Source organism: Anabas testudineus, chromosome 3, assembly GCF_900324465.2.
Source record: "Anabas testudineus chromosome 3, fAnaTes1.2, whole genome shotgun sequence".
Lineage (NCBI taxonomy): Eukaryota > Metazoa > Chordata > Actinopteri > Anabantiformes > Anabantidae > Anabas > Anabas testudineus.
This window is the reverse complement of record NC_046612.1, coordinates 22,896,199-22,920,967: the sequence shown is the minus strand read 5'-3', so window position 1 is coordinate 22,920,967 and position 24,769 is coordinate 22,896,199. Positions and strand designations below refer to the sequence as shown.

At 42.9% G+C, this 24,769-nt stretch overlaps 2 protein-coding genes and 1 non-coding gene across 3 annotated transcripts; all 3 read left to right on the top strand.

The window, feature by feature from the left end:
* Positions 1-5,072: 5,072 nt before the first annotated feature.
* On the top strand, positions 5,073-13,758 carry dnaja2a (DnaJ heat shock protein family (Hsp40) member A2a). The gene is made up of 9 exons (XM_026378625.1): positions 5,073-5,232; positions 6,573-6,632; positions 7,856-8,085; positions 8,198-8,278; positions 8,393-8,526; positions 8,633-8,829; positions 11,311-11,455; positions 11,583-11,710; positions 12,773-13,758. The coding sequence occupies exons 1-9, from the start codon at positions 5,155-5,157 to the stop codon at positions 12,959-12,961; spliced, it is 1,242 nt and encodes a 413-aa protein (XP_026234410.1). The 5' UTR covers positions 5,073-5,154; the 3' UTR covers positions 12,962-13,758.
* Positions 13,759-14,813: 1,055 nt separating this feature from the next.
* On the top strand, positions 14,814-14,887 carry trnat-agu. Its single transcript has one exon. It is a non-coding gene; the product is annotated as a tRNA-Thr (tRNA).
* Positions 14,888-15,748: 861 nt separating this feature from the next.
* lrp3 (low density lipoprotein receptor-related protein 3) lies at positions 15,749-24,626 on the top strand. Its single transcript, XM_026377505.1, has 7 exons — positions 15,749-15,960; positions 18,365-18,503; positions 18,594-18,799; positions 19,311-19,927; positions 20,183-20,655; positions 20,744-20,876; positions 21,186-24,626. Exons 1-7 carry the CDS (start codon positions 15,900-15,902, stop codon positions 22,056-22,058), a joined length of 2,502 nt encoding a protein of 833 aa, XP_026233290.1. The 5' UTR covers positions 15,749-15,899; the 3' UTR covers positions 22,059-24,626.
* The last annotated feature ends 143 nt before the right edge of the window (positions 24,627-24,769 follow it).

The window sequence follows — 24,769 nt, the reverse complement described above, 5'->3', positions numbered from 1 at the left end:
ATGAATGATGCAATGGTAGGCTATGAGCTCAGGATTGTCCTCTTTCAGTCTTGCTACAGCTCCCTTCTCTCTACCTATCATAGCAGGGGCTCCATCTGTGGTTATTGAAACCACTTTTTTTGGCTCTACTCCTCTCTTTGCTAACATCTCTTTAATGGCCACGTAGATGTCTTCTCCTCTAGTACTTGTCTTAAGGGGAGTCACACCTAACAGGTCTTCACAGAATGCTTTCTGGTCAGTGTTGAAAAACCTGACATACACTAACAGCTGAGCATTGTCACACATGTCAGTGGACTCATCCACAGCCAAGCCTACACATGGTGCCTTTAGCATGGCTTCATCTAGCTGGGTTAACACATCATATGCCAGAATTTCACTTTTCTTTGTAGCAGATGATGCTGACATGGGTATTTGTTTTATTTTATCACATAGCTCCTGTTGATTCTTTCCTTCAAGTAACGTTTCAGCTACTGCACTCATGCATTCTTGGATAACCCCTCCATCAGTAAATGGCTTTTTGTGTTTACCCAAAATCCAAGCGACTCTGAGGGAACATTCGTGAGCACGTTGTTGTGCAGTGAATGTGTGGCTCAAGATCCTGGTGGACTGGTCGTATTGGGATCTGAGACTTTCAACTTTCTTTGATCGCACTTCTGATTTCAGTGGGTACATGTGTTCAAAACCTTTGTGTTTTGTTTCATAATGCCGTTTGACATTGGCACTTTTAATAAGAGCCACACTTTCTGAACATATCAGACAGACAGGTTTAGTGCTCCCAGTAGGTAATATGAACAGAAAGGAGTCTGTCCATTCCGGATTGAAAACTCTATTTTCACTGTCCACTTTTCGCTTTTTTAACATTTTTATATTTAACTCTTCCTTTTTCAGTCTCACCGTCCCTTTATCAACTGTCTCCTCTCTGTCGTCTGTATCTCTCTCCTCTCTGTCGTCTGTATCTCCCCTCTCTGTCTGTATCTCTCCTCTCTGTCGTCTGTATCTCCCCTCTCTGTCTGTCTCTCTCCTCTCTGTCGTCTGTCTCTCTCCTCTGTCGTCTGTCTCTCTCCTCTCTGTCGTCTGTATCTCTCCTCTCTGTCGTCTGTATCTCTCCTCTCTGTCGTCTGTATCTCTCTCCTCTCTGTCGTCTGTATCTCTCCTCTCTGTCTGTCTCTCTCCTCTCTGTTGTCTGTCTCTCTCCTCTCTGTCTGTCTCTCTCCTCTCTGTTGTCTGTCTCTCTCCTCTCTGTCGTCTGTATCTCCCCTCTCTGTCGTCTGTCTCTCTCCTCTCTGTCGTCTGTCTCTCTCCTCTCTGTCGTCTGTATCTCCCCTCTCTGTCGTCTGTATCTCTCCTCTCTGTCGTCTGTATCTCTCCTCTCTGTCGTCTGTATCTCTCCTCTCTGTCGTCTGTCTCTCTCTCTGTCTCTCTCTCCTCTCTGTCGTCTGTCTCTCTCCTCTCTGTTGTCTGTATCTCTCCTCTCTGTCGTCTGTCTCTCTCCTCTCTGTCGTCTGTATCTCTCCTCTCTGTCGTCTGTCTCTCTCCTCTCTGTTGTCTGTCTCTCTCCTCTCTGTCGTCTGTATCTCCCCTCTCTGTCGTCTGTCTCTCTCCTCTCTGTCGTCTGTATCTCTCTCCTCTCTGTCGTCTGTATCTCTCCTCTCTGTCGTCTGTATCTTCCTCTCTGTCGTCTGTCTCTCTCCTCTCTGTCGTCTGTATCTCTCTCCTCTCTGTCGTCTGTATCTCTCTCCTCTCTGTCGTCTGTATCTCTCCTCTCTGTCGTCTGTATCTCTCCTCTCTGTCTCTCTCTCCTCTCTGTCGTCTGTCTCTCTCCTCTCTGTTGTCTGTATCTCCCCTCTCTGTCGTCTGTCTCTCTCCTCTCTGTTGTCTGTATCTCTCCTCTCTGTCGTCTGTCTCTCTCCTCTCTGTCGTCGGTTCTCTCTCCTCTCTGTCGTCTGTATCTCTCCTCTCTGTTCGTCTGTTCTCTCCTCTCTTGCTGCTCTCTCTCTTGTTGTCTGTCTCTCTCCTCTCTGTCGTCTGTCCCCTTCTCCTCTCTGTCGTTGTATCCTCTCCTCTCTGTCGTCTGTATGTCTCCCTCTCTCTCCTCTCTGTCGTCTGTTCCCCTCTCCTCTCTGTGTCTGTCTCTCTTCCTCTCGTCGTCTGTCTCTCCTCTCTGTCGTCGTATCTCTCTCTCTCTGTCGTCTGTCTCTCTATCCTCTCTGTCGTTGTCTCTCCTCTCTGTCGTCTGTTATCTCTTCCTCTCTGTCGTCTTCTCTCTTCCTCTCTGTCGTCTGTATCTCTCTCCTCTCTGTTCGCTGTATCTCTCCTCTCTGTCGTCTGTATCTCCCTCTCCTCTCTGTCGTCGTCTCTCTCTCCTCTCTGTCGTCTGTATCTCTCTCCTCTCTGTCGTCTGTATCTCTCCTCTCTGTCGTCTGTATCTCCCCTCTCTGTCTGTCTCTCTCCTCTCTGTCGTCTGTATCTCTCTCCTCTCTGTCGTCTGTATCTCTCTCCTCTCTGTCGTCTGTATCTCTCTCCTCTCTGTCTGTCTCTCTCCTCTCTGTCGTCTGTATCTCTCTCCTCTCTGTCGTCTGTATCTCTCTCCTCTCTGTCGTCTGTATCTCTCTCCTCTCTGTCGTCTGTATCTCTCCTCTCTGTCGTCTGTATCTCTCCTCTCTGTCTGTCTCTCTCCTCTCTGTCGTCTGTATCTCTCTCCTCTCTGTCGTCTGTATCTCTCTCCTCTCTGTCGTCTGTATCTCCCCTCTCTGTCTGTATCTCTCCTCTCTGTCGTCTGTATCTCCCCTCTCTGTCTGTATCTCCCCTCTCTGTCGTCTGTATCTCTCTCCTCTCTGTCGTCTGTCTCTCTCCTCTCTGTCGTCTGTATCTCTCTCCTCTCTGTCGTCTGTATCTCTCCTCTCTGTCGTCTGTCTCTCTCCTCTCTGTCTGTCTCTCTCCTCTCTGTTGTCTGTCTCTCTCCTCTCTGTCGTCTGTATCTCTCCTCTCTGTCTGTCTCTCTCCTCTCTGTCGTCTGTATCTCTCCTCTCTGTCGTCTGTATCTCCCCTCTCTGTCTGTATCTCTCCTCTCTGTCTATTATCACCGTCTTTCTTTATTAATTCCTTTACAACCTCGAACTTTCTCTCATCTACTGTTGAATCGCTAAATTTACCGCCTGTGATCCACAGAATCGATTGGCCAAGTGAAGTCACGTGGGATGGCTTAACTCGCATTTAATTGGCCAATGCGTATTCGCGTCCACTAAATATCTACCGTAAAGATCGCAATAGCTGCGCCGTCTAAATTTAACGTGTCCCGCTAGATTTGGAATCAAATCGTTCGGTTTGGTCTGTAGCTCCGGGTCCGTATGGGACAGTTTCTGGGTCCGGATCCGGACCGCGGTCCGCCAGTTAGTGACCCCTGCTTTAGATCATGAGTTGTTCCTTTCCTTCTCTATTCTTTTCTCTTCCCTTCATCTAGTACAGGTTTATCTTGTACAAGAGAATGTTTTAGGCTTTTTAGGTGTTTTCTGGCAAAGTCTAATCTTGTTGCACCTTGTTGTGAAGCCCCTGTCTTTACACTAATAAACTAGACAATGAAACGCCTACTTCCTCCAGAGTGTTCTTGACATGGCTAGATGTTGTGAAAGGGTGTTTCTTCACCATGGACAGGGTCATACACTTTATTTTCTTTGTAAGAAAGAATTAACTGGCAACTTATATTGCCTGCTAGCAGTGTTTTTACTATCTCTCTGTGAGGGGTTGATTTAGTATGGTGGTCACTTTCACTTGCATAGACACCTTGTTGGACTGGAGTTCCAGTGAAAACATACCTAAAGCAAATGTATGACATGGCCACACTTGGTCATGCATCTGCTTGTCAGCCATTTGTTCCATTATTTATGAGCCATTGAATGCATGGGCGTGTGAATGAAAATGGCTTTTAGAGTTAATGACAGACCTTTGTCCTTCAATTAAAGCTGACACTTCACTCACATCACAATTTAAGTGTGGTGATGTACAAATGCCAATAAACATTTGCATTCTTATATTTATACATCTAAGAGCACAAAGTTCAACAAGGATTAACACCATCTGGATATTTTAATGTTGTAGTGGGAAGGGGTCAGCATGAGCACTCTGACTACTCTAAATCTGCTCAGCCTTGTGTTCAGACATCTGTCGATAATGGCCATAATTAATTCTTTCCCACGTCGACCCCCTGTCCACCACAATGTTAAATCCACCAGGTGGTGTTAATGTTGTGACTCATCTGTGTACATCACTTACTTAATACTTCCTGTTTGTCAGTGTTAATGTTTTCAATTTACAAATTACAATAAATTTCAATTTACATGATGAACTGCATATTACTGTAAAGGACACGCTGTGCATTTTTACAGTAATCTATAAAGGACAATAATGTGAAGAAAAATAAACATGTAAATGTTACATAAATGTCTCAACACAAAAGTGCAAACAGAATCAGAAGCACAGAACAAACCGGAGACATGAACGGTTTGTACCAACATGCACAAAAGAAACCCCTAAAACATCATAGTCACCCAATACAGTTACATTTTTATTGAATAAGGGATCTGGCTGTCTGCAGAAGTGGAAGTACACAACAAGTACACAAACTTCAAGCCAAGAGAAAGTGTAAGTAAGTATTTGCCTAAAAAAAAAAATCTGCTGCTACAAGTAGAGGAACCAATTCAAAGTGGTTGATGTAGTCTACAAGCTCTAAAACATGTACTTGTCCAGAATAGTTTGAAAGACGGGAAAGGGTGAAAAATATGGAAAACTAAATATTCATGGGAATAATTTAAAAGGAAAAAAAAAAGGACAAAGTGGAGCCAAACTAGCAGCTGGTGGACTGGTGTGTGGACTGACAGGTGGTTATTCATAATAATACATCATACAGAGGATTATTGGACTACAACTCTCAACCTGCACAAAGTAACACATAACGATGATGACTGATGATCTTCACACACATGTTTGTGTTGGTGGATGAGATCAGCAGCACTGCAGCACACCAGCAGCCTGGAGGCAGCAGCGGACACTCAGAGCATCTCTCCGGAAGCGGAGACACGAGGCGAGCAAAACATTTTCCACCGGCTCTTTCTCTTTGTCCATCCACCTCCCTGCTGAAGCACCAGCCACAGCAACACCATGGCTAATGTTGTCGATACAAAGCTATACGACATTCTCGGAGTGTCTCCATCCGCGTCCGAGAATGAACTCAAGAAGGTAATTATGGAAGAGAGGCCATGGGAACTGTGAAATCACATTATGTGTGTGTTTCAACTTTTACTGTGTCAAAAATGCTACAATCAGGAAATGCGTTGCTACGCGCAGCTAGCTAACGTTAACGCTAGTCGCGAAGTGGGCTAGCCTGCTAAAATGGAAAGCTAGCACCAACTGGCCTAAGCTAAAGCTTCATGTGATGACGCGGCTGTTATTAACAATTATGGACTCTATTAAATTGTTTAGACGCGTATTTACACACAGTCTCACATTTAATCATCAAGAGCGGGACAGTTAATGTGAACAATATTAACCGAAACGAAGGTTCATTTAGTTAGCATGAACGAATCAAACGATTGACCTCACGTTAGCTTTAGCTCATGTGTTCGTCCTGTAGTTTGTTAATGTTAGCTAAGTCCGCCGAAGATTGTGGAAAAAGAGAGTTTGTGGTGTAAAAAGACTGAAACTAATCCACACCCAGCTACAGGTAGCCGACAGACACACGTTGCGTATATGTAAGGAGTGTGACAATAGGACGATATCTCGGTGTTGATCTTTTGAATCATGGTTATTTTGATTAACATCAGCGTATTTGTTGTATCTAGTAACGTCACTTGGACGTTAGCTTATTGTTAATGTTGGTCGGTGTAAGGGTAGTCTTTTTACTGTAATCATTGTAGTGGAGGCCGCTATTCCCTTTTACTCCCAGATCTGACATCCAGCCAACTCTAAAGGGTCATGTTAAATTGTCAGTGCTGTGGCCGGTTTTCGCTAGCATTAGCTAGCTGGCTAAACACTACACACTCTTCAAACATTGGTGAGATAGTGTAGGTTTGACTCTAGAGTCACACGTATTTGATGTGAAGTATTTAGACAACTACATAGTTATGTGCCAGGCTCCTAAGTTGGTTCACTTTAACAGAGTCGGTAGGCAACGCTTGTCCTATTTGGTAACGGCGTTAGCAAGAGATGCTAATTAGCCGCACGTTTAGCTGTTACCTACTCGTTAGCGATTAGTTAGTTAAATCGTCAGACATTTTGAGCTGCCATTTTTGACAAAAGGGAAATTCCGGTTAGAAAAGGCTCAACATTAGTGACCTACTGATAGACATTTAACAGTAAACCGCTGAAAATAAGCGCCACCTTCTTTAAAAGCTTGTCGCAGCCACAGGTTGTGTTTTCCTGGCTGTTAACATCTGGTTTCCTCAGAGAGGCTCACTGTCACAGATCAGGTCCCTTCACGTGTGTCTGAGTCACGCTGGAGTGTAGTTCCTGTAAAACCCACTATGTTTACAGCGATAGTCGTATTTAATAATAACACTCCATCTATTGTGTGCTCCTAGGCTTACAGGAAACTGGCAAAAGAATATCACCCTGACAAGAACCCAAATGCTGGCGACAAGGTAAGACTTGTGACAACCCCTTCTCCTTCACATGTCAACTTATATTAGTCACTACATATGTTTTTAATAGAAGTTGGGTAAAATAATATTACTAGAGCTGGCAGCAGATTCCACAGAAAAATCTGAAGTTGGCCGGAGTAGTTCTTGTCTCGTCAAAAAGGGCTTAAAGAAAATAGCTTGGATGGGGTGAGGGGGGCAAGCTTTTTCCCAAGGTACATTTTATAATCAGTATTTGGACGAGTTGATGTCTTACAAATACTGATTTGTGTTTCCTTTAGTACTGACTGTGATCTGCACAATTATTGACCATTTTAGCTTAAATTTACTTTTGCAATCAGGCTAAAGTCATTAGCTTCTGCTGTTATGTAATTTGTTTTGAACATGAAGTTACATTTCCTGAGCCCTCCTACAGTACCAGTTCAGACCTCCCACAGCTCCACATAATATTATCATTAGCTTCTAATGCTTCATTTCTAGAATATTAGTAGAAACGTAGACAACTAAAGCATATGTCACTCCTCATATGGTGAAGTGGCATTTTCTTAGCTGAGGATTTGTCAAAATTAAGCCTGGAGGTGGTTAGGTGTAATAAGGAATAGACTAACATTTAACAAAAAAAGGTGTGTGTGTGTGTGCTCATCCTTTTCTCGTGTCAGTGAGATGGACACAGTCCTGTAATTACTAATGTTACCTCTTTCATGTAAGGCTTTATATGCTGACTGTTTAGTAGTTTTTTTTTCTTTCACTTTCTTGTGATTGGCGAAACTGTTAATATCACATTCACATCATATATATCCATAACACAATGCACAGTAGCTTACTGCTTATGGGTCTGTATAACCGGAGAGCCACCTTTTTAAGAGTATTGTGGTTTGTGAGAAGTTGATCGACAGGTATGTAATTAGGTGTGGAATGACTGTCATGTAAAAAGCATGTTGTTGCTTCTATTACCACCAAAGCTGAGATCAATGAGTAATGGAAGGTCTTGAAAGGTCCAGGGTGTTTCCCACAGATTGGTTGGTCCTATGTAAAACGTATTTATCTTTCAACCACTTATAATTGTCCTTGTGTTGTTCCCCATTGTTGCGCCTCTAAGCAAGGTGAAACTACTAGTAGATGTTTTGTTTACACTTTGTGTCTAATTACTTCTGGCCTTCTGACAAATTGCCTCTTGTTTTTTTTTTTTGTGTCTATTTGTGTGTTGCTGTGCTCTAAAAACATAGTTCAAAGAAATCAGCTTTGCGTATGAGGTGCTGACCAACCCTGAAAAGAAGGAACTCTACGATCGCTATGGAGAACAGGGCTTGCGGGAAGGAGGTGGAGGTGGCCCAGGGATGGATGACATCTTCTCCCACATCTTTGGTGGTGGACTCTTTGGTTTCATGGGTGGTCAGGGGAGTCGCTCCAGGAATGGAGGTCGAAGGAGAGGAGAGGACATGGTCCATCCACTCAAGTAAGACCAAGCTTGTACATTCTCATATAGACTACTAGACTTAAAACGTTCTTCAATCCTTTACAGTATTTAAACAGAACTTTTTTCTTTTCTTTTTTTTTTTTTACTGTAGGGTGTCACTGGAGGACCTTTATAATGGGAAAACAACTAAACTACAACTTAGCAAGAATGTACTGTGTAGCACTTGTAATGGGTAAGTAACGCAACCATCATGGTGTTAATCACCTTAATGTCATGTTGATTAATTTTTTGTTACTTTTCATCAATTTCTAACTGTAAATCCCTGGGTGTGTGTATATATATGTAGGCAGGGGGGCAAGACAGGTGCTGTACAAAAATGTACAACATGTAGGGGGCGTGGAATGCGCATCATGATCCGACAGCTGGCACCAGGGATGGTCCAACAAATGCAGTCTGTGTGTACTGACTGTAATGGTGAAGGTAAGGGACACATTGATCCAGGCAGTGATGAAGCATTTTTTGTGTGTGTGTTATTGGTTTAGTACCTGCTCAGATCACTCACTCTGTTATCTCTCACCCACCCCAGGTGAAGTAATCAGTGAGAAAGACCGCTGTAAAAAATGTGAGGGCAAAAAAGTCGTGAAAGAGGTGAAGATTCTGGAGGTTCATGTGGATAAAGGCATGAAGCATGGGCAGAAAATTACCTTTGGAGGGGAAGCTGACCAGGCGCCTGGCGTCGAGCCAGGTGATATTGTCCTTGTTCTGCAGGAAAAAGAGCATGAGGTAAGCAGGCCAGTCTCCCAGTACTGTAGCCATATTTATCTTGCTGTGCTCAATCCAATGTGCAGCCTGTGTCACAAGGGACTTTTTTTTTTCTTTTTTTTTTAAATCACGACACAGTTTTGCTTTTATCATAGTTTTGACAGTTAAAATGTATTACCAGCTCACAGAGATTTGACCTTAGTTCTAAGCCAACTTTCCTCACCTGATCACAACTATCCACTGTCCCCCTGTGTTTATTGTGCCTGTGAATTGCATTACAGTGTCATGTAGGGGTTTTGCTGACAGCTATATTAGATATGGGTGCACAGTTACCGGCCATGAACATATAGTAAATGTACAAGAGTTAGTTTTGATGCTATTACTTTCTTAAATACTAAAAGTGGTTAATAGTCATTTGTCATAGCAGTTTAATAAATGCAAACAATGAAATTTCAAAACCAAGTTCAAGGTCGGTATGATTGTATTAGGACAAAAAAATCAACAGATGTTGAAATTTAGATTTATAGCAATTCACGTTAAAATCTCACTGATACTGATAAGGCTGCAGAATTTGGTGAAAAAGTATTGCAGTAATGCATTATTTTAAGTATTAGGAACTAGCTTACCCTGCTAGTATGCGTGTGTTTGTGAAAATACAATTAAACCTAAATAATCAAGTTAACAAAAGCCAAAGAGATGTTGTTTATAGGCTCGAACAATGGTGATAAATGATTGGTTGTTTCAGCCCATTCACGCAACATTCTGGCTCCTTCTCTGATACACAAAAATACAGATAGTGGAGGAGTCCTAGCCAACATTTACAGAGACATTCTAGCAACTCGCCTCGATGGAAGTAGTTTTTTAGTTTTCTTTATTATTTGTTTGTTTGTTTTTTGCTGGAGTTGCTAAATGGGTCTGAAAGGTCACTAGTTCTAGCGATAGAGGAGTTATTGGAAATGCTGCACACCAGAAAGTCTCATGTGTTGACATGTGACATGACTTCACTCTGCTGCCTAAAACAGTGATTGACTGCTTTATTAGGTTAAGTTAAGTTAATGAGTAAACTGCACACAAACAAACAAAAGGTTATCACATTCACACTTACATGTTTTAAATTTACATTTCTCATGTAGCAGTATTAACTGCAATAATCACAGCTGCCTCACAATAAAATCCAAACTAATAGTTTACTGAGATCATAAGAATTTGGTTATTAACTATTGATGTTAAGATTGGTCTAAGATTTTTTCCACCTAATCCAGCTTAACAAGTTTAACAACTAACTTGCTTTAGGTACAGCTATGCAAGAAAAAACAAACAAGCAAACAAAAAAATCTACTCCAGTAGTACACTTAGTACGACCTTATTAATAAACTAATTATCACCTCTCAGACAGTGAGACTTTGACACTGTCAACATGCTTGGTATAAAATTAAATCCGATTTAAAACATAACACACTACAGCTTTGAATACTGGTGGTGGCACATTAGGCCAAAAACACAGAAATATCAGATCTGAAGGCAGGTATGCCAACACATCGTGAGACCTGTGCAACAACCATTGTGCCCAAAATGTATTTGTTGCTAAAAATATATACTGAAAATTGTGCTAGACCTGAAATACACCTGTGTGAATAATTCAGGAAACAAAGGGCTATGTTAATAACAGAAGTATACAATATTCAGAATGTCAGTAAAAATGATTTAAACCAGTTCAACAAGTTCCTTCAATTAGGAAAAACAGTGGTGTCATAAATAATGTTATAGACGCTGGTTCATACAAGTCAGATTGCCTTAACATTTCAAATGAATTTTGACTAAGCTGGAATAGCAGGCTGAACCATGGAGGTTCCTCTGGCTCTTTCTCAGTCAGAATATGTTGGTGGACAGTGGAATTAAAGTAGTTTACCACAGCCAGTTACAGGAGCACACTGCCAAGCATTCTAGATGTTAATAAGCTGGTGCCTTCTGTAGTTAATATGTGGAAGAGGTGTTACTATTGAGAATTCCTAGTTTTTTTATTTCTTTTGACTATGAAGAGGGAATTATGACTGTCCCGGATAACAATAAGGTTCAAGGTATGTGAAAAGAAGAGCTACACCAAGCTGTCATCAAAGAACTAGCTGTGGTGATGGTTGACTGTTGCCTTTGGCTGGATCAAGAAGTAGCAACAGAAAGTCTAGCATGGATTACAGCTAACAGCTAACTAGCACGTACATTCTGCACGTTTGTGCTGGGGAAAATGGGGCAAAAAATTGATCTGCACTGTTTAATGTTCAGTTTAATTTCGACAAAGCTATTATTTCACCAACAGATGCTGTGGATGTGGAGTCAGTGGTCACCGAACTACTTATTTTCTTATAAATGACAAACTAAAGAATATTGTTAGCATTTACAAAAGGGCCATTCAGAATGTTTGGTATTTACATTTTAATGTTGTAAAATGTCTTAAATCAATATTTAAACAATCTTTTGTTTTTTTGTTTTTTTTCTTTTCCCCAGACATACAGGCGAGATGGCAATGACATATTCATGAACCATAAGATTGGACTGGTGGAGGCACTGTGCGGCTTCCAGTTTATGCTAAAACACTTAGACGGTAGACAGATCGTTGTGAAGTACCCTGCTGGCAAAGTTATTGAACCAGGTAACATTCTCATTATGTCTGTTTCAACTCTGAGATGCAAATTTAAACAGGGCATAAAATGAAACTGCTGAAGTGAGGTAGTAACTTGTGAGTTAATCTCGTTTCTTACATCTTGCACCTTTTCCAGGCTCAGTCAGGGTGGTGCGAGGAGAGGGCATGCCACAGTACCGAAATCCTTTCGAGAAGGGAGACCTGTACATCAAATTTGATGTCCAGTTTCCAGACAACAACTGGATCAGCCCAGAGAAACTTTCAGTGAGTCACAACTATTTTTCATGATGAACTGTCGCGTTTTGGTACTTGGAAGATGCAAACATTCAGAACTGTAGCCAGAAGTCATTTAGAAATGGTTTCAAATGCATTATTTAAAGGCTGTCCTTTAGCCGTCAAAGCTCTAAGGGGGCATCGCCTGGTGGTTTTGATATCGTGGCAAACTGGTCAGCTTGGTGATGTAATGCAGACCATGACTGACAGGTGTCTGAACACAGTACAGTGAATTGCAGTGTGCTGCGTATGGGACCGCAGATTCGTCAGGGTGCCAATGCTACTACTGCTACTGCCCACCGCAGCATTAAAATGGATTTAATGTTGTGGCTAATCAGTGTAGACACAATGTGAACAGACTGTAGCTGTGGCTCAAAGCCAGGGAACGGGTCTCTCACTCTCCATCTTAAATTACCAGTGCTTTGAGTTGGCATTAAAGATTTTCCCGACATTGTGTACACCTCCTTGGCAAATGAATAAAAAGCAGAGTAAAGGATACATTACAGTTTGAGCCCTTATGTTTAATGAAGATACACCCTTCAAAATTATTGCTTCATTTCAGATTCACATTTTTCTGTCAGTCTTAATAGAAACTATCAGTTCTTTTTAAACAAAAATACCCCACAATAACCTGACTTAATAAACTTAACTTAAAATTTGGCTTTTTACTTTCTTTACTAAGATGTCTCCCTGGACTGTGGGAACCTTTTTTTTTTTTAAACATTAGTTGAAGCCAAATGAGAAGTTGTGACTTATGGGTAATTTAATTTTTTGAGAATATTTAATTTATAGGTTTACACAATCAACCAGTGTTTCTTCTCATGTTTTAAATGTTAACATTTCAAGAGTTAAACTATTTTACATGGACTTAAAATAGTTGGATTTTAAGCCTTTTTATTTTACCACACAGTTTTTCCTAAATCCAATAACAGCTACATCCCTTCTATAGTGTGGCCCCTTGGCCTCACAGCCGTGTGACACTCCAGGATGGTTAGAAAACGCGATGAGGCTGCCTGTCAAACCTGTGTTAAGATGAATGCTTTCCTTGTGTAGGAACTGGAGGACATGCTGCCTTCAAGGTCAGAGCCCCCCATCATCACTGGAGACACAGAGGAGGTCGACCTGCAGGATTATGACGTCAGCCAGAGCTCGTCGTCAGGCAGCCGCAGAGAGGCCTACAACAACAGCTCTGATGACGACGACGGCCCCCACGGGTCGGGGGTACAGTGTGCCCACCAGTAATCTCATACAATCTTACACACACACAAACTACATTCTACTTGGGGAGAAAATGTATGAGTTGCAGAGTAAACAAGGAAAATGTTCAGTGGTTTCTCAGACACAGGTCACACTTGATATTGAATCATGGCACCTGGAATTGTTGATTATTATTGACTGTGTGTCTTAATGATTTTGATCTGTGTCTGAAGAACTCACACGGGGGCAGCCAAAGATTAACCACACTGCACCTGACACAAATATAGACACTTTAAATGGCAACTTCAGGTGGAGATCATATAAAATATTTAAGATGCATCAAATCATATGGTTGCCCCAGTGCACACTGTGGTATGTTGGGACTATGATCTGGTGTTCAAGGTGAAACCTCCACCCATCTACTCCTCTGTTCAAGTCCATTCCCCTGTTCTGGTGGGAACACCAGATCAGTCAAAGAAAGGAATGTCTCCTGTTTGCTGAGTGTGTGACTTGCATTTTGTTTTCATAGTATTTACAAGAATTAATTTAAAAACTAACCAATGTATAAACACAGATGAAACAGCTGAGCAATGTGACGTGCAGAATCCTTGAACTCATGTATTCATGGACTCATCCACTCAGTGCCGTTTGTAGGACTTGTTTCTGATTTTTACAGCTTCATTTTCCTATTAGGTTTTTACTTGTTTTTTCTTTTTATTTTAATTCAAGCTGTGTTATTGTGTATATCATTGAACTGGTTGTTGGTAAGCTTCATCAGGTGCTTTATTCAAAGCTGTGTGAGTGTTTTTCCTTTTTTTTTTTTTTCTTTTTCTTTTTTAAAAGAAAAATGACAAGTGAAATAACAAAACCTATAGCCTGTATTTGTGCTGAGACCATGTGCATGTAAAAAGCTTTGGTTCCTGCACTTATCGAACATTAGTCGAATAAAGCAGCACACTTCTTAAGAAAATGTCTATTAAGTTGTTGAATAAATTGTTGAAATTTCATGTACTCTTGTCTTTTCTCTTCATTCTCAGTAATCACAAAAAATCGAAATACTCCGTAGTGCGTTTAGTCTAGTTTTGGTGTTTTGCTGTCACCAAAACACAAAAGGGATGCTCAGAGCTTGGTTTGCGGCAGAGCCTCACAGGAAAAGACACAAACTGTTCCCTTCCAGAGAAGGTTTGTCAGCGATTACACTAATCCACAGATGCCAACTGTTCTCACTGACAGCAAATACCAACTGATGCCATGGTGCTGATTTTAGATGGCCTTTGTGAAACGTTTCCATTATCAGTCACCTCATAAATGTGAATGAGTTCACAGTCAATCTTCAGTGTAAACTGGGTAAATAGACTTTCAGATAAACAATACAGCGGAGAGGTCAGAGGCAGGTACCAGCATCAGCATCTGCATTGTGAATAGTTTTATTAATCTGCTGGGTCTGTTTCTCTTCACTAAATGTTGTAGCTGTAGGTTGAAAATGCCTCCAATATCTTCAGAGATCGCTAATGGTTTCTACTAGTTTGCTTTGGTCATCCAGGTCACTTGGGTAAATATCTCCTTATTTGTAGTCAGTACACCAGAATAACTTAATTTGTTATGAAATGTTCAAAAAACAGGGGAAGGTAGGAAACAAACACTGGGACCCCATTTTAACATCAATGACAAGCTGACCCTTTATAATTTCCTTCGTATATCAGTAGGAATAGTCTAAATGTCCCAAAAGGGTTAATGTGAGTCTTCTTCAAACTGTTTCACACCTAAATCCAGTAGCGAAGTAGATGATGATCACGTTATTATTATTATAACTGATTATTATTGTATCAGCAAGTGTTAAGCACGTTGTCCTGAAATCACTGTTCATAAAGTCCTATTTCGTCAAGGGGACAGCAGCGGCGCCGTGGCTTAGTTGGTTAAAGCGCCTGTCTAGTAAACAGGAGATCCTGGGTTCGAATCCCAGCGGTGCCTTTTAGTTTCACAGCTCTCTGTTGTCGTCGTTGTTTCCTGTTTTAGGTGGTTCAGCGCACATTGACGGACTTTTTGAAAGAGGAACTGAAGGTTAAACCTTCACTATGTTTTCAAAGCGGCGTCCTCGTTACCGGGAAAATACATAATGTAATGGAATGAAGTGCTCGACCGATGTGCAGTACAGCAGGCTGACCACACGGGGGCAGCAGTGAGACGTCAAGACACAATGGAGACAAATGGCGGAAGCTAACTGTGCCTTATATATGAGCTCGTCACTTCAACATGTGCACTGCAGGATGCGACCTATGGCTGCTACCAGCCCGTGTGTTACACTAAACCCCAGTTTGAAGAGCAAAGACGCCCTATAAGAGAAGAATGTAGACACTGAACAGACACAATTATAGCGGAAGTTTGACGAAGTTGTCTTCAAAATAAAACTTGCAATACGCAGTATGTTTAAAATATGTATAATAGAAAACAAAAAACACAACGATCTCTTCACAACAAAATCCTTATATTAGACTCGGTTTACTATGCTATTATTTGTGATACTCATCAACAATAATACTTTACACACATCTGTCCAGAAGCTCAAAACCTACAGCTACAGGTGCTTACATATTGACTTACTGCATTTATCTGATCAATTATTTTGTGTTTGTGTATTGGCCTGATATGCTACATATGCTTACAACAACCAACAGTAAAAACTTAACTCAAATAACATTTGAACAAAATAACCTAACATTTACTGACCAAATATTAAAAAAAAAAAAAAGCTTGAGGACGAGTTTATTTTGAAGATATTAACAGGAAACGGTGAGGTTCGCTGTGTTTAACTTGACCCCTGTGTCTCAGCTCTGCAAAGGAAAGGACACAATGCATTTTCACACTGAGTGCTGTGTCTGAGCTGTAAGATAAAAACAGATGCAGGCGCTTCGCCGGACGACACAGATGTCAAGCAAACAGTGGAAATCGTGTCCGAGATAATAGCAGAAGTCCCCGCCGGACCATGGGACTGACGGTGCCGGTCCTCGGTCTGCTGTGGTTCCGCTCTGCTCTGCTCTGTGCAGGTGAGAAACAACGACCGCATCCACAGTGCTGTCATCTTTAAATGGAGATCTGTGCACATGGTCATGCATCGGTACCGTTAATCCCAATGAAAACATGGCAGCGTGCAAGTGATGCGCAATTATCCAGCAGGAAAAATCAGCATTTAATGTGCATGTTGCACAGTGGTTCGTTTGTCCTCTTATCAACACTGGAGCTCCTGTAGTTTAAGCTTCTTATATCACTGCATCGCTGATTATCACACCCGAGGAGTGGTGTTAGGTGTGATTTTGGCTGGCTGCTCTCGCCTGTGCCATCCCGATGAAGTGATATGATTGGTGAAGACAAAATGTTTTCATTGTTGTGACCAGATGGAGAGAGGAGATGGGGCTATCATTCTGCAGAAGGCTGAGGGGATATTGATCTGTGGTGGCGGGTAAATGATCAGGGTTAGTGTGGAAACATGGATGCTCTTTCACAAATGTGATGCTGCTATCGGCATTACATCACTGCTTCTCTGCAGCCAGTCATCCTCTCTCTCTCTGTCTCTCTCTCTGTCTCACACACTCACTCACTCTCTCCTCTGTTTTTCTTTTATGATATGCTGCACTTTATTGGCATGGAAATAAAGGAGAAGGCTGTCAAAGCAAAAGACAGGATGCCTCAGATTTTAGCGGTGTGTGTGTGTGTGTGTGTGTGTGTGGACTACAGCCAGTTACCACACACACACCATTTAACATACACTGTCCTTAACACACGTCAGTACTTGTTTGATCTATGGCATCTTTTTCACAAAGCACCAGGAGGATCAAAGTGTCTCACACACATGCAACCACGAGCGTTTTTAGACAAGTTTGGTGAGCTTTAGTTAATTCAATAAAAAAAGAAAGAAAGAAAGAAAGAAAACAACACAGATGAAAATTTGAAGGGCTTAACCCAACAATCCAGCAAAATGAATTTAATCCACCTGTTGTTGGAGGCAGAAGCTCAACTTTAACAGTCTACTTGGTCCATTATAGTTATAGGTGTGTGTGTGTGTGTGTGTGTGTGTGTGTGTGTGTGTGTGTGTGTGTGTCTGCATGTGTGCGCGTGCTAAGCGGGCCATGTCCAGGTAGTCGATATCCATCTGAGCTCTAAACGATTCCTCCCCTCGCCTTGTGTTTCACTCTGCTGACTTCACTGATTCATCAAGAAAGTCTGGAACTAACACACAGACTCAGCAGAACCAAGCCGCTGAATGTGTGTGTGTGTGTGTGTGTGTGTGCGCGCGCGTGTGTGTCAGCTTTGGATAATCGTCGTTAAGCTGTTCACCTAATGTTCTGTCTCTGTGCGTCTGGTTAATTAAGAGGCTTGTTAGACGGCTTCTTCTTGCATGTGGTTGATTCCTGCTGTGGCATTAAGCAGTAATGAGATGATTAAACATTGAACTCCTATTTTTCTTGTGCCCAGCAGAAGAAAAGAGAATACAGGCTCTTCCATTAATGTAACATTAACGCATCATCTGCTGGTTTAAAAGTCAAACCTTCATCAGAATACACTCCCTGCACACTCCACACAGAGGCCTGTTCCTCATCCCTGGTCCCCTGTTGGCCACCTCACCCTGTGTGTTGTTCCCTGGAGCCACAGTGCGATGGCAGCGGGCGATGCTGTTGCCTTGGCTGCCAGTTTAATTGCTGCTGCTTGGGTTTTAGGCCCCATGTGATCAGCACATACAAAAGGTCTCCTGAAAGAGCCAACTGTGATTTGTTTTGTTGAGGCATTGTTTCCTGTGTTTTGTTTTGTTTGTTTTTTGCACCGATTAGAGGCAGAAGATGAGAATCCTGAGCTAAACCTTGTAAAATAAAACAACAATTGAATTTATCATAGAAGTAGTGTTCATTCAAAGCCTGCTATGTGTCGTTGTTTGGTGTAACAGAGCTCATTGTCCAATATCCCATCAGTGATGCACACACTGTTTGAAATGATCTTTGATTCTGTGTTCATCTGCTATAAACACACACACACACACACACACACACACACACACACACACACAAGCACACACACTGTTAAGAACTGATTTTGATTCAGTCACACATAACCCATCGTGCGGGACACCTAATGTGTATTAATCCTCAGCTGAAAACAGTTCTCAACAAATGTGGTATTTACCTTAGGTTCAGTTGATTATTTGGATTGTTTTTCACATGAAATGTATATTTATGACTCTTGTTTTTAACAGTTTACAGAAATAATTCATTTTAAGATAAAGCAAAATAAAAACAGAACAAAGAGACCACGTTAGATACATGAGTTCATTTTGTCATGATGCAAATGAAAGCACTTCTTTTAGGTCTGCAGAAACTAACCTCACTTACGTGACGGTGCATGACTTCCAGCTCACTAATGTGCGTGTTCCCTATCTCCTCGTGTCCCTTTGTTCTGCAGCAGGCTGCAGCGAGCGGGTGGAGGTCCATACAGAGCGGAGGGGTGTGATCTACAGCCCTTCCTGGCCTTTAAACTATCCAGCTGGAGTCAACTGCAGCTGGCATATCCAGGGAGGTCAGGGAGAGGTCATTACCATAAGGTAATCTCCCTCCACACACACACACACACACACACACACACACACACACACTTATGTTACACCTGATCAATGCTCTGTGCTCTGCTGTAGTTTCCGAAACTTTGACCTGGCGGAGTCGGGACATTGTTTGGGCGACTGGCTCCTGCTGACGCCTTCGTGGAACGGGGAATCTAGGCTGTGTGGCTCCATGCTGCCTCCTCCCTTTATCTCCACCAGGGGGCGTGTTTGGCTCTATTTCCACTCTCAGGCCAACAGTTCTGGGCAGGCCCAAGGCTTCCGCCTCTCCTACATCAGAGGTAAGCTAAGCCAGGGAGGACATTGAGGTAATCTTTGGTCCAGTCCTTAACCTTGGTGAATCTCTGTGATCTATAGTGATGCAAATGATGATTTAAAGTCAGATTGACTTTCTTTGTCACTGTGTGTACATGTGTTTTGGAGAAATATATAAATTATACAAATAAAAACATGGTACTAGAACCTGTTGCTGATTGCATTTTACATTAGCTGAGTCCTGATATGGGCTGGAATAAACAAGTGTTAGTGATCCAGCTTATCCGGTAACTTGGTACTTCCTGTCAGACAGTAAAGGCCGGAACTCAGTGGGTAGGATATGAGTCAAGTTGGACATGATTTTTTGTTGTCTGTCCTTGATGTGTGTGTGTTTAGGCAGCTGGAAACCCCATTTGATTGTTTGTGATCTTGACATAAAAATACAGTATATTGTGATGTTCCACCTACATGTCAGTTTATGTTAAGCTGGAACTTTACTACTTTAGTGCTCTTACAGTCACTTTCTTTCCTCTGTAGGTCACCTGGGTCAGAGCAGCTGTCAGTCAGACGAGTTCCTTTGCGGGAATGGAAAGTGTCTTCCCCGCTCCTGGAAGTGCAACGGTCAGGACGAATGTGGTGACACCACAGATGAACGCGGCTGCTCCCCTCCTCCCACTGAGACCCAGCCAGGCCTCTGCCCCTTTGGCTCCCTGCCGTGCACAGAGGCCCAGTCCACCCGCTGCCTGCCTGCTGCCCTGCGATGCAATGGAGCGAGGGACTGCTCCGATGGCACAGATGAGCTGGGGTGCCCTGACACCACCTGTGGCAAACGGCTGGGAAACTTCTATGGCTCCTTTGCGTCCCCAGATTTTTTCCGAGCTAACAGGAGTGCTGCGGCAGAGCTCCGGTGTTCCTGGTTGCTGGACACCCAAGACCCCAAGCCCATCGTGCTGCAGCTGGACCTGCAGCTCGGGCCCAGAGACTCGCTGCACGTTTATGATGGCCTGCTGCAGCGGGCGGAGCATCTCTTACAGGTGTTGTCATATCATAACAACAGGCGACCGGCCCTGCTGGAGTCAAGCCGCGGACAGATGAGTGTGTTGTACATGGCGCAGCCTCACAGCCCTGGACATGGCTTCAACGCCACTTACCAGGTAACTGTTTGATTCACTTCCTGTTCTTTGGTTTAAGTCCCTTTCTTCAAGCTTCTCCTACATCTTAATATATTAGTCAATACTGAAAGTTTTCATTCTTTTTCTCAAGCACTCTTAAAGAATCAGTACTTTTCTCACTAGTCTGGTTCATACAAACAGTAACTGCTGTGTTGCAGGGAACACAGTCAGTCAAGTAGACTACAAGTCGTCCCTTTACTGTCTGGACAATTACATATTTTTCCTCCATCCTCCAAGGTCAAAGGTTACTGTTTTCCTGGTGAGCGTCCCTGCGGTAGTGATCAGGGCTGCTATTCTGAACGCCAGCGCTGCGACGGCTACTGGCACTGTCCGTCTGGCCGCGATGAGGAGGCCTGCCCTACATGTCCAGACGGGGAATTCCCCTGTGAGGGCGGTACTGGAGTGTGCTACCCAGCCTCTGAGCGCTGCAACAACCAGAAGAGGTGCCCGGATGGGTCCGATGAGAAGAACTGCTATGACTGCCAACCAGGAAATTTCCACTGCGGCACTAATTTGTGCATCTTTGAGACTTGGAGGTGTGACGGCCAAGAGGACTGCTTAGACGGGAGTGATGAGAGGGACTGCCTGGCAGCGGTGCCCAGAAAAGTGATTACCGCCGCCCTGATTGGCAGTCTGGTCTGTAGCCTGCTACTGGTCATTGCCCTCGGCTGTGCCCTCAAACTCCACTCGCTCAGGAGCAGAGAGTACAGGTATGCACAGAAGACACATGTCTTTTCCTTTAATCAGCGTTTATTACTACTTGCTCTGCTTCTCTGTCTTATCCTCTCTTTCTTGTAGAGCCTTTGAAACTCAGATGACTCGCATGGAGGCAGAGTTTGTTCAGAGAGAGGCTCCCCCATCGTACGGTCAGCTGATCGCCCAGGGTCTCATCCCTCCAGTGGAGGATTTCCCAGTGTACAACGCCACACAGGTTATGCATTCACACACAGTTACAAACTATACACTTATTTATAATTTTCTGAAATGCAGGATTTAATTCACCTACAGACAGATCCAAGACAGATGTTCCCCCCTATTTTCAGACTTTATCCTAAGCTAAGCTAACTGGCGCCCCTTTGATATTCAATTTATAGTGTGACACGTTCAAGAGGCAAAATCAAAAATAAAAAAAAGGAATAAACCTCAGGATTTATCGTTAGGATAGCTGAGGTCTCTTTATCAGGGAGAATGTACCTGACAGTGCATTTCATTGTCTGTCTCTGCCCTGCCCCTCCTCCAGGCCTCTGTGTTACAAAATCTGAGGATGGCGATGCACAGACAGATCAGGCGTCACTCAAGCCGTCGCTCAACCTCGTCTTCCTCTCGGCGGCATCTTGGGCATTTGTGGAGTCGCCTTTTCAACAGCGGAGGGCGAGCAAGAGGCCACGCCCCTCTGCTTGATCCCCCTGGCCCCTCACAGGTCACACTGGGGCTCCATAGCTACCGAACTGTTACGGAGCAGGGGCCTTTAGGCAGGACCAGGGGTTGGCGTGGGGATGAGGTTGGTGTAGCGGGAAGGCCGGGCTCATACTGCTCAGCCACCATGGACCCGGAGACCTGCACGCCAGAGAGCCCTGCATCACCGCTCTCCTCTCAGTCAGCGGACAGTCCAGAAGAGGAGCAACTGTCACCTGACAGCAGGGGAGGCAGCAGGGGTCCACAGGCCGAGCCTCCAAGCCCTGTTCAGAGTGACTCTTCAACCAACAGTGGACTTCCTCCCACCCCTCAGGAAGCCTCTGTGCCCCTAAGCCACCCTCGGGCATCAAGGAAACTGGTCCTGGAGCTTGCAGTTAATCTCAAAGGTGTTTCCTTGAGACGTTACTCTCCGCTAGGGCCTTTGTCCCCTATCTCACCCCCAGTGTTTCCCAGCAACTCACAGATACCAACGACCCAGCGTCACCCGCTGTGTTCAGAGGTGACTTCACCCGCTGAGTCGTTGTCTTCTTCTGTGAAAGCAGAGGACAGTGACAGCCACATTGCTGTGGAAGTGCCAAGCAGGGAAAGAAGAAGCAGGGATGAGAGGAGGAGGGAGGCAAAGATCAGGCTCTGCAGGTTGAGCAGGGCCCTAAGTGATGAGGGGGTAGATTCAGGGAGGGAGACAACGCCATGCTGAAAGGTTTAGGAAGTTATTCTCCAGCACCTCACTCTTTTCAGACCTGGTATTGGCAGTATCTGCTCTGCTGAAGTGTCCTTGAAATGTGTCCCAGAACTGTACCTTTTCATCCATGTGGTGAGGAACAGTATCAGAGCCAGTGAAATATACTTCATTCATGTCCATTTTACACACACGCATCTCTTTTCCTGAGATGAATAAAATCGGAGTTGGTTATTTATATGGTAAATCTCATGCAGGAGCTAAATGTTGACTCCCCCAATGAAATGCAAACAGACTTCACTGTTAACCTGTAAACTCACCGTGAGACTGTTTAAGAGAATCTAATTGAAAATGATCAGCTTCTTGTGTCGTTACCCAGAGCCATTATGCGCCGCTGTATACTGTGAACTGTGAATCGATTGATCGCATATGAATTTATCAGGTTAACGATCCCCTATGCTGTCTTCATTCTTTGAGATCGTGTTAGAATTATCATCGTATGACATTTCTTGAAGCTCGTGGCTTTTTAATTTCGTCAGTCTGCGTTGATTTATTTTTAGAAACGGATAAATGACCTTCAAAAACAACAACAATGGGAATTGTCGGATAATAGATGAGACTGATACCATCCTCATATCTATCTTTTAATTATACAGCTACATCCAGCAGCTGAACCAAGCTTAGCTTTTGCGAGCTCCAGAGAGCCAAGCTGATTGTCTCCCTTATTTTCACCGTCTAATACATGGCAGTGGTATCTCGTATCCACGTGTAACGCTTAGCCAAAGAACGAATAAACATATGCTCCAAAAATGTCGAACTGTTCCTTTAACCACTCACTGACTCATACAGTAGTTCATTCAAACCAGACATTTGTCAGTATTTATTCTACGTATGTATATTTCTTTTTTCGTCACTGATACTTTGACAAACATGAAGGACTTAATTCATTCAGACGTTTCAACATTTAACTTGATCACTATATCACCAGAATAATGAGAAAGTCAAACTTACATGGAGACTACAGTGAAGTCTGTAAACCTGTTCGGATCCTTCCCTTCTCCTCACTTGAATGAATCTGCCTGTGTCTGCTCTGATTTTCATTCAGCAAAGTGTTTTTTATGTGAATGTCCAGTAAATGCTGGGAATGGAAGCTTCACTTAAGATTATTGATTGTTGTGTGAGTCCTCTTCACCCCGTCGGTACCTCTGCAGCGCCACCGACTGCACGTGTTCCACTGCAGACATTTGGACCAGTCGTTTACTTCAGTGGATAATTCAATCTATGCTGTGGACTTTTCTATGACAGAACATTACAGATCTCTATTTTTCAGTCTTCAGTGGAGACTGGGTCTAGGTCTTCTTTAGATTTCTCTTGCTGCCTTGTTAAACGTTGAACTTGAAGAAAACACGCTCACCTTGACTACCTGTGGCTTTTTGTAAAGCTCGTCTGTTCGAGGTTATGACACTCGTCACCTTTTGCTAATCACTGTTTCTAAAGAATGTACCGTCTTCAGTTTTTCTAAACATCAGTGAATTTCTTCCTTACTGCAGGACATTGATTAGTAAGAGCAGGAGCATGAGAAACGACCAAAAGCTTGTTGGTTTCTAGCTGCAGTGTCAGGTTTCTGTAATAAACACACAGTCTTTCTTACTCTTTTTCTTTTTATGAGCTGAATGTGCCATTTTACCATCATGTGCTTCCTTCTTACAGAAGTTTTGTCGGTAACGGCTGCTACATATTATGTGCCATTAGAGATATCACCTTGCTGCTTCCCAAGTAATTCCTGCGCAATGACCTTATCTGATTTCTTTTCCTTTCTTTGAGATCTGGTGAAATCCAAATCAGTTTCTACTGCTTCCTAGTCTTTTTTTTCATTGTACTTTGTTGTCAGCCTGTCAGTCCTAATTTGACTTAAAGTGTAATAGTTAGATGCTGTTAAGTAAGTAAATATCAGCATATTTTCTTGAGTTGTGATGTGCAGACATGTTAGAAGTGTCATGGTGTTGGTTTCTTTGCCTTTGTAATGATCACGGGCAGTTTGAAGAGATTTAAGTGTGTGTTGGAACACAGTTTTATGATGTGACGTGATTGGTGCAGCTCACATTAGTGAAGCTGCAGTGCACTACTGCATCAGGAATCTTGTCTCTGGGATTAGTATGGCAGGAGAGTTAAGGAAAAGGAAGTGTGTCCAGTGGCCTTAATTAAGTGTGTATTTAGGTTTATGTATGTGGTAATTTAAATTACATACATCTTCTTTAATTGCAGAAAACAGGTTTATTTTTGCAGCTAGTTCTGAATAAGGCTACACACAGATACATATGCTGGTTCAAGGCCACTGGACAGTAAAGTTCACTCACAGTCACATCCGCTCTCCTCGCTGTTTGATTTTGCAGCTTCTTTTCAATCAAAGGCTGAACTCATATATTGTGTTTGTATATAAAAGCATTTCTCTCATTTCGAGATGATATTTGTACATTATGTGCTGAAAGAAAAAGGTCACCATGACATTGTGGGTTTTAATCAGAACCCTGTAATGATACAAGTCTTCTGTTCATTCATTGGTTTCCTGTGCCTGCAATTAATAAACTAAAGGTTATCATTGTTCTTGTTTTTCCTGTGCAAAATATATAATGTTATATTAGATGTTGGAAATATTTAAATATTCAATAATTTGAAAACGTTGTACCCTTGAATAAGACTTGGTCTATGTCTACAGCCTTGCTAGCTCT

Coding starts and splice junctions, on each gene's coding strand:
- dnaja2a (XM_026378625.1), top strand. CDS start 5,155: ATGGCTAATGTTGTCGATACAAAGCTATACGACATTCTCGGAGTGTCT. Junction 6,633..7,855: donor ACCCAAATGCTGGCGACAAG/GTAAGACTTGTG, acceptor CTAAAAACATAG/TTCAAAGAAATCAGCTTTGC. Junction 11,711..12,772: donor TCAGCCCAGAGAAACTTTCA/GTGAGTCACAAC, acceptor TTCCTTGTGTAG/GAACTGGAGGACATGCTGCC.
- lrp3 (XM_026377505.1), top strand. CDS start 15,900: ATGGGACTGACGGTGCCGGTCCTCGGTCTGCTGTGGTTCCGCTCTGCT. Junction 15,961..18,364: donor CTCTGCTCTGCTCTGTGCAG/GTGAGAAACAAC, acceptor TTTGTTCTGCAG/CAGGCTGCAGCGAGCGGGTG. Junction 20,877..21,185: donor CAGTGTACAACGCCACACAG/GTTATGCATTCA, acceptor CCCCTCCTCCAG/GCCTCTGTGTTACAAAATCT.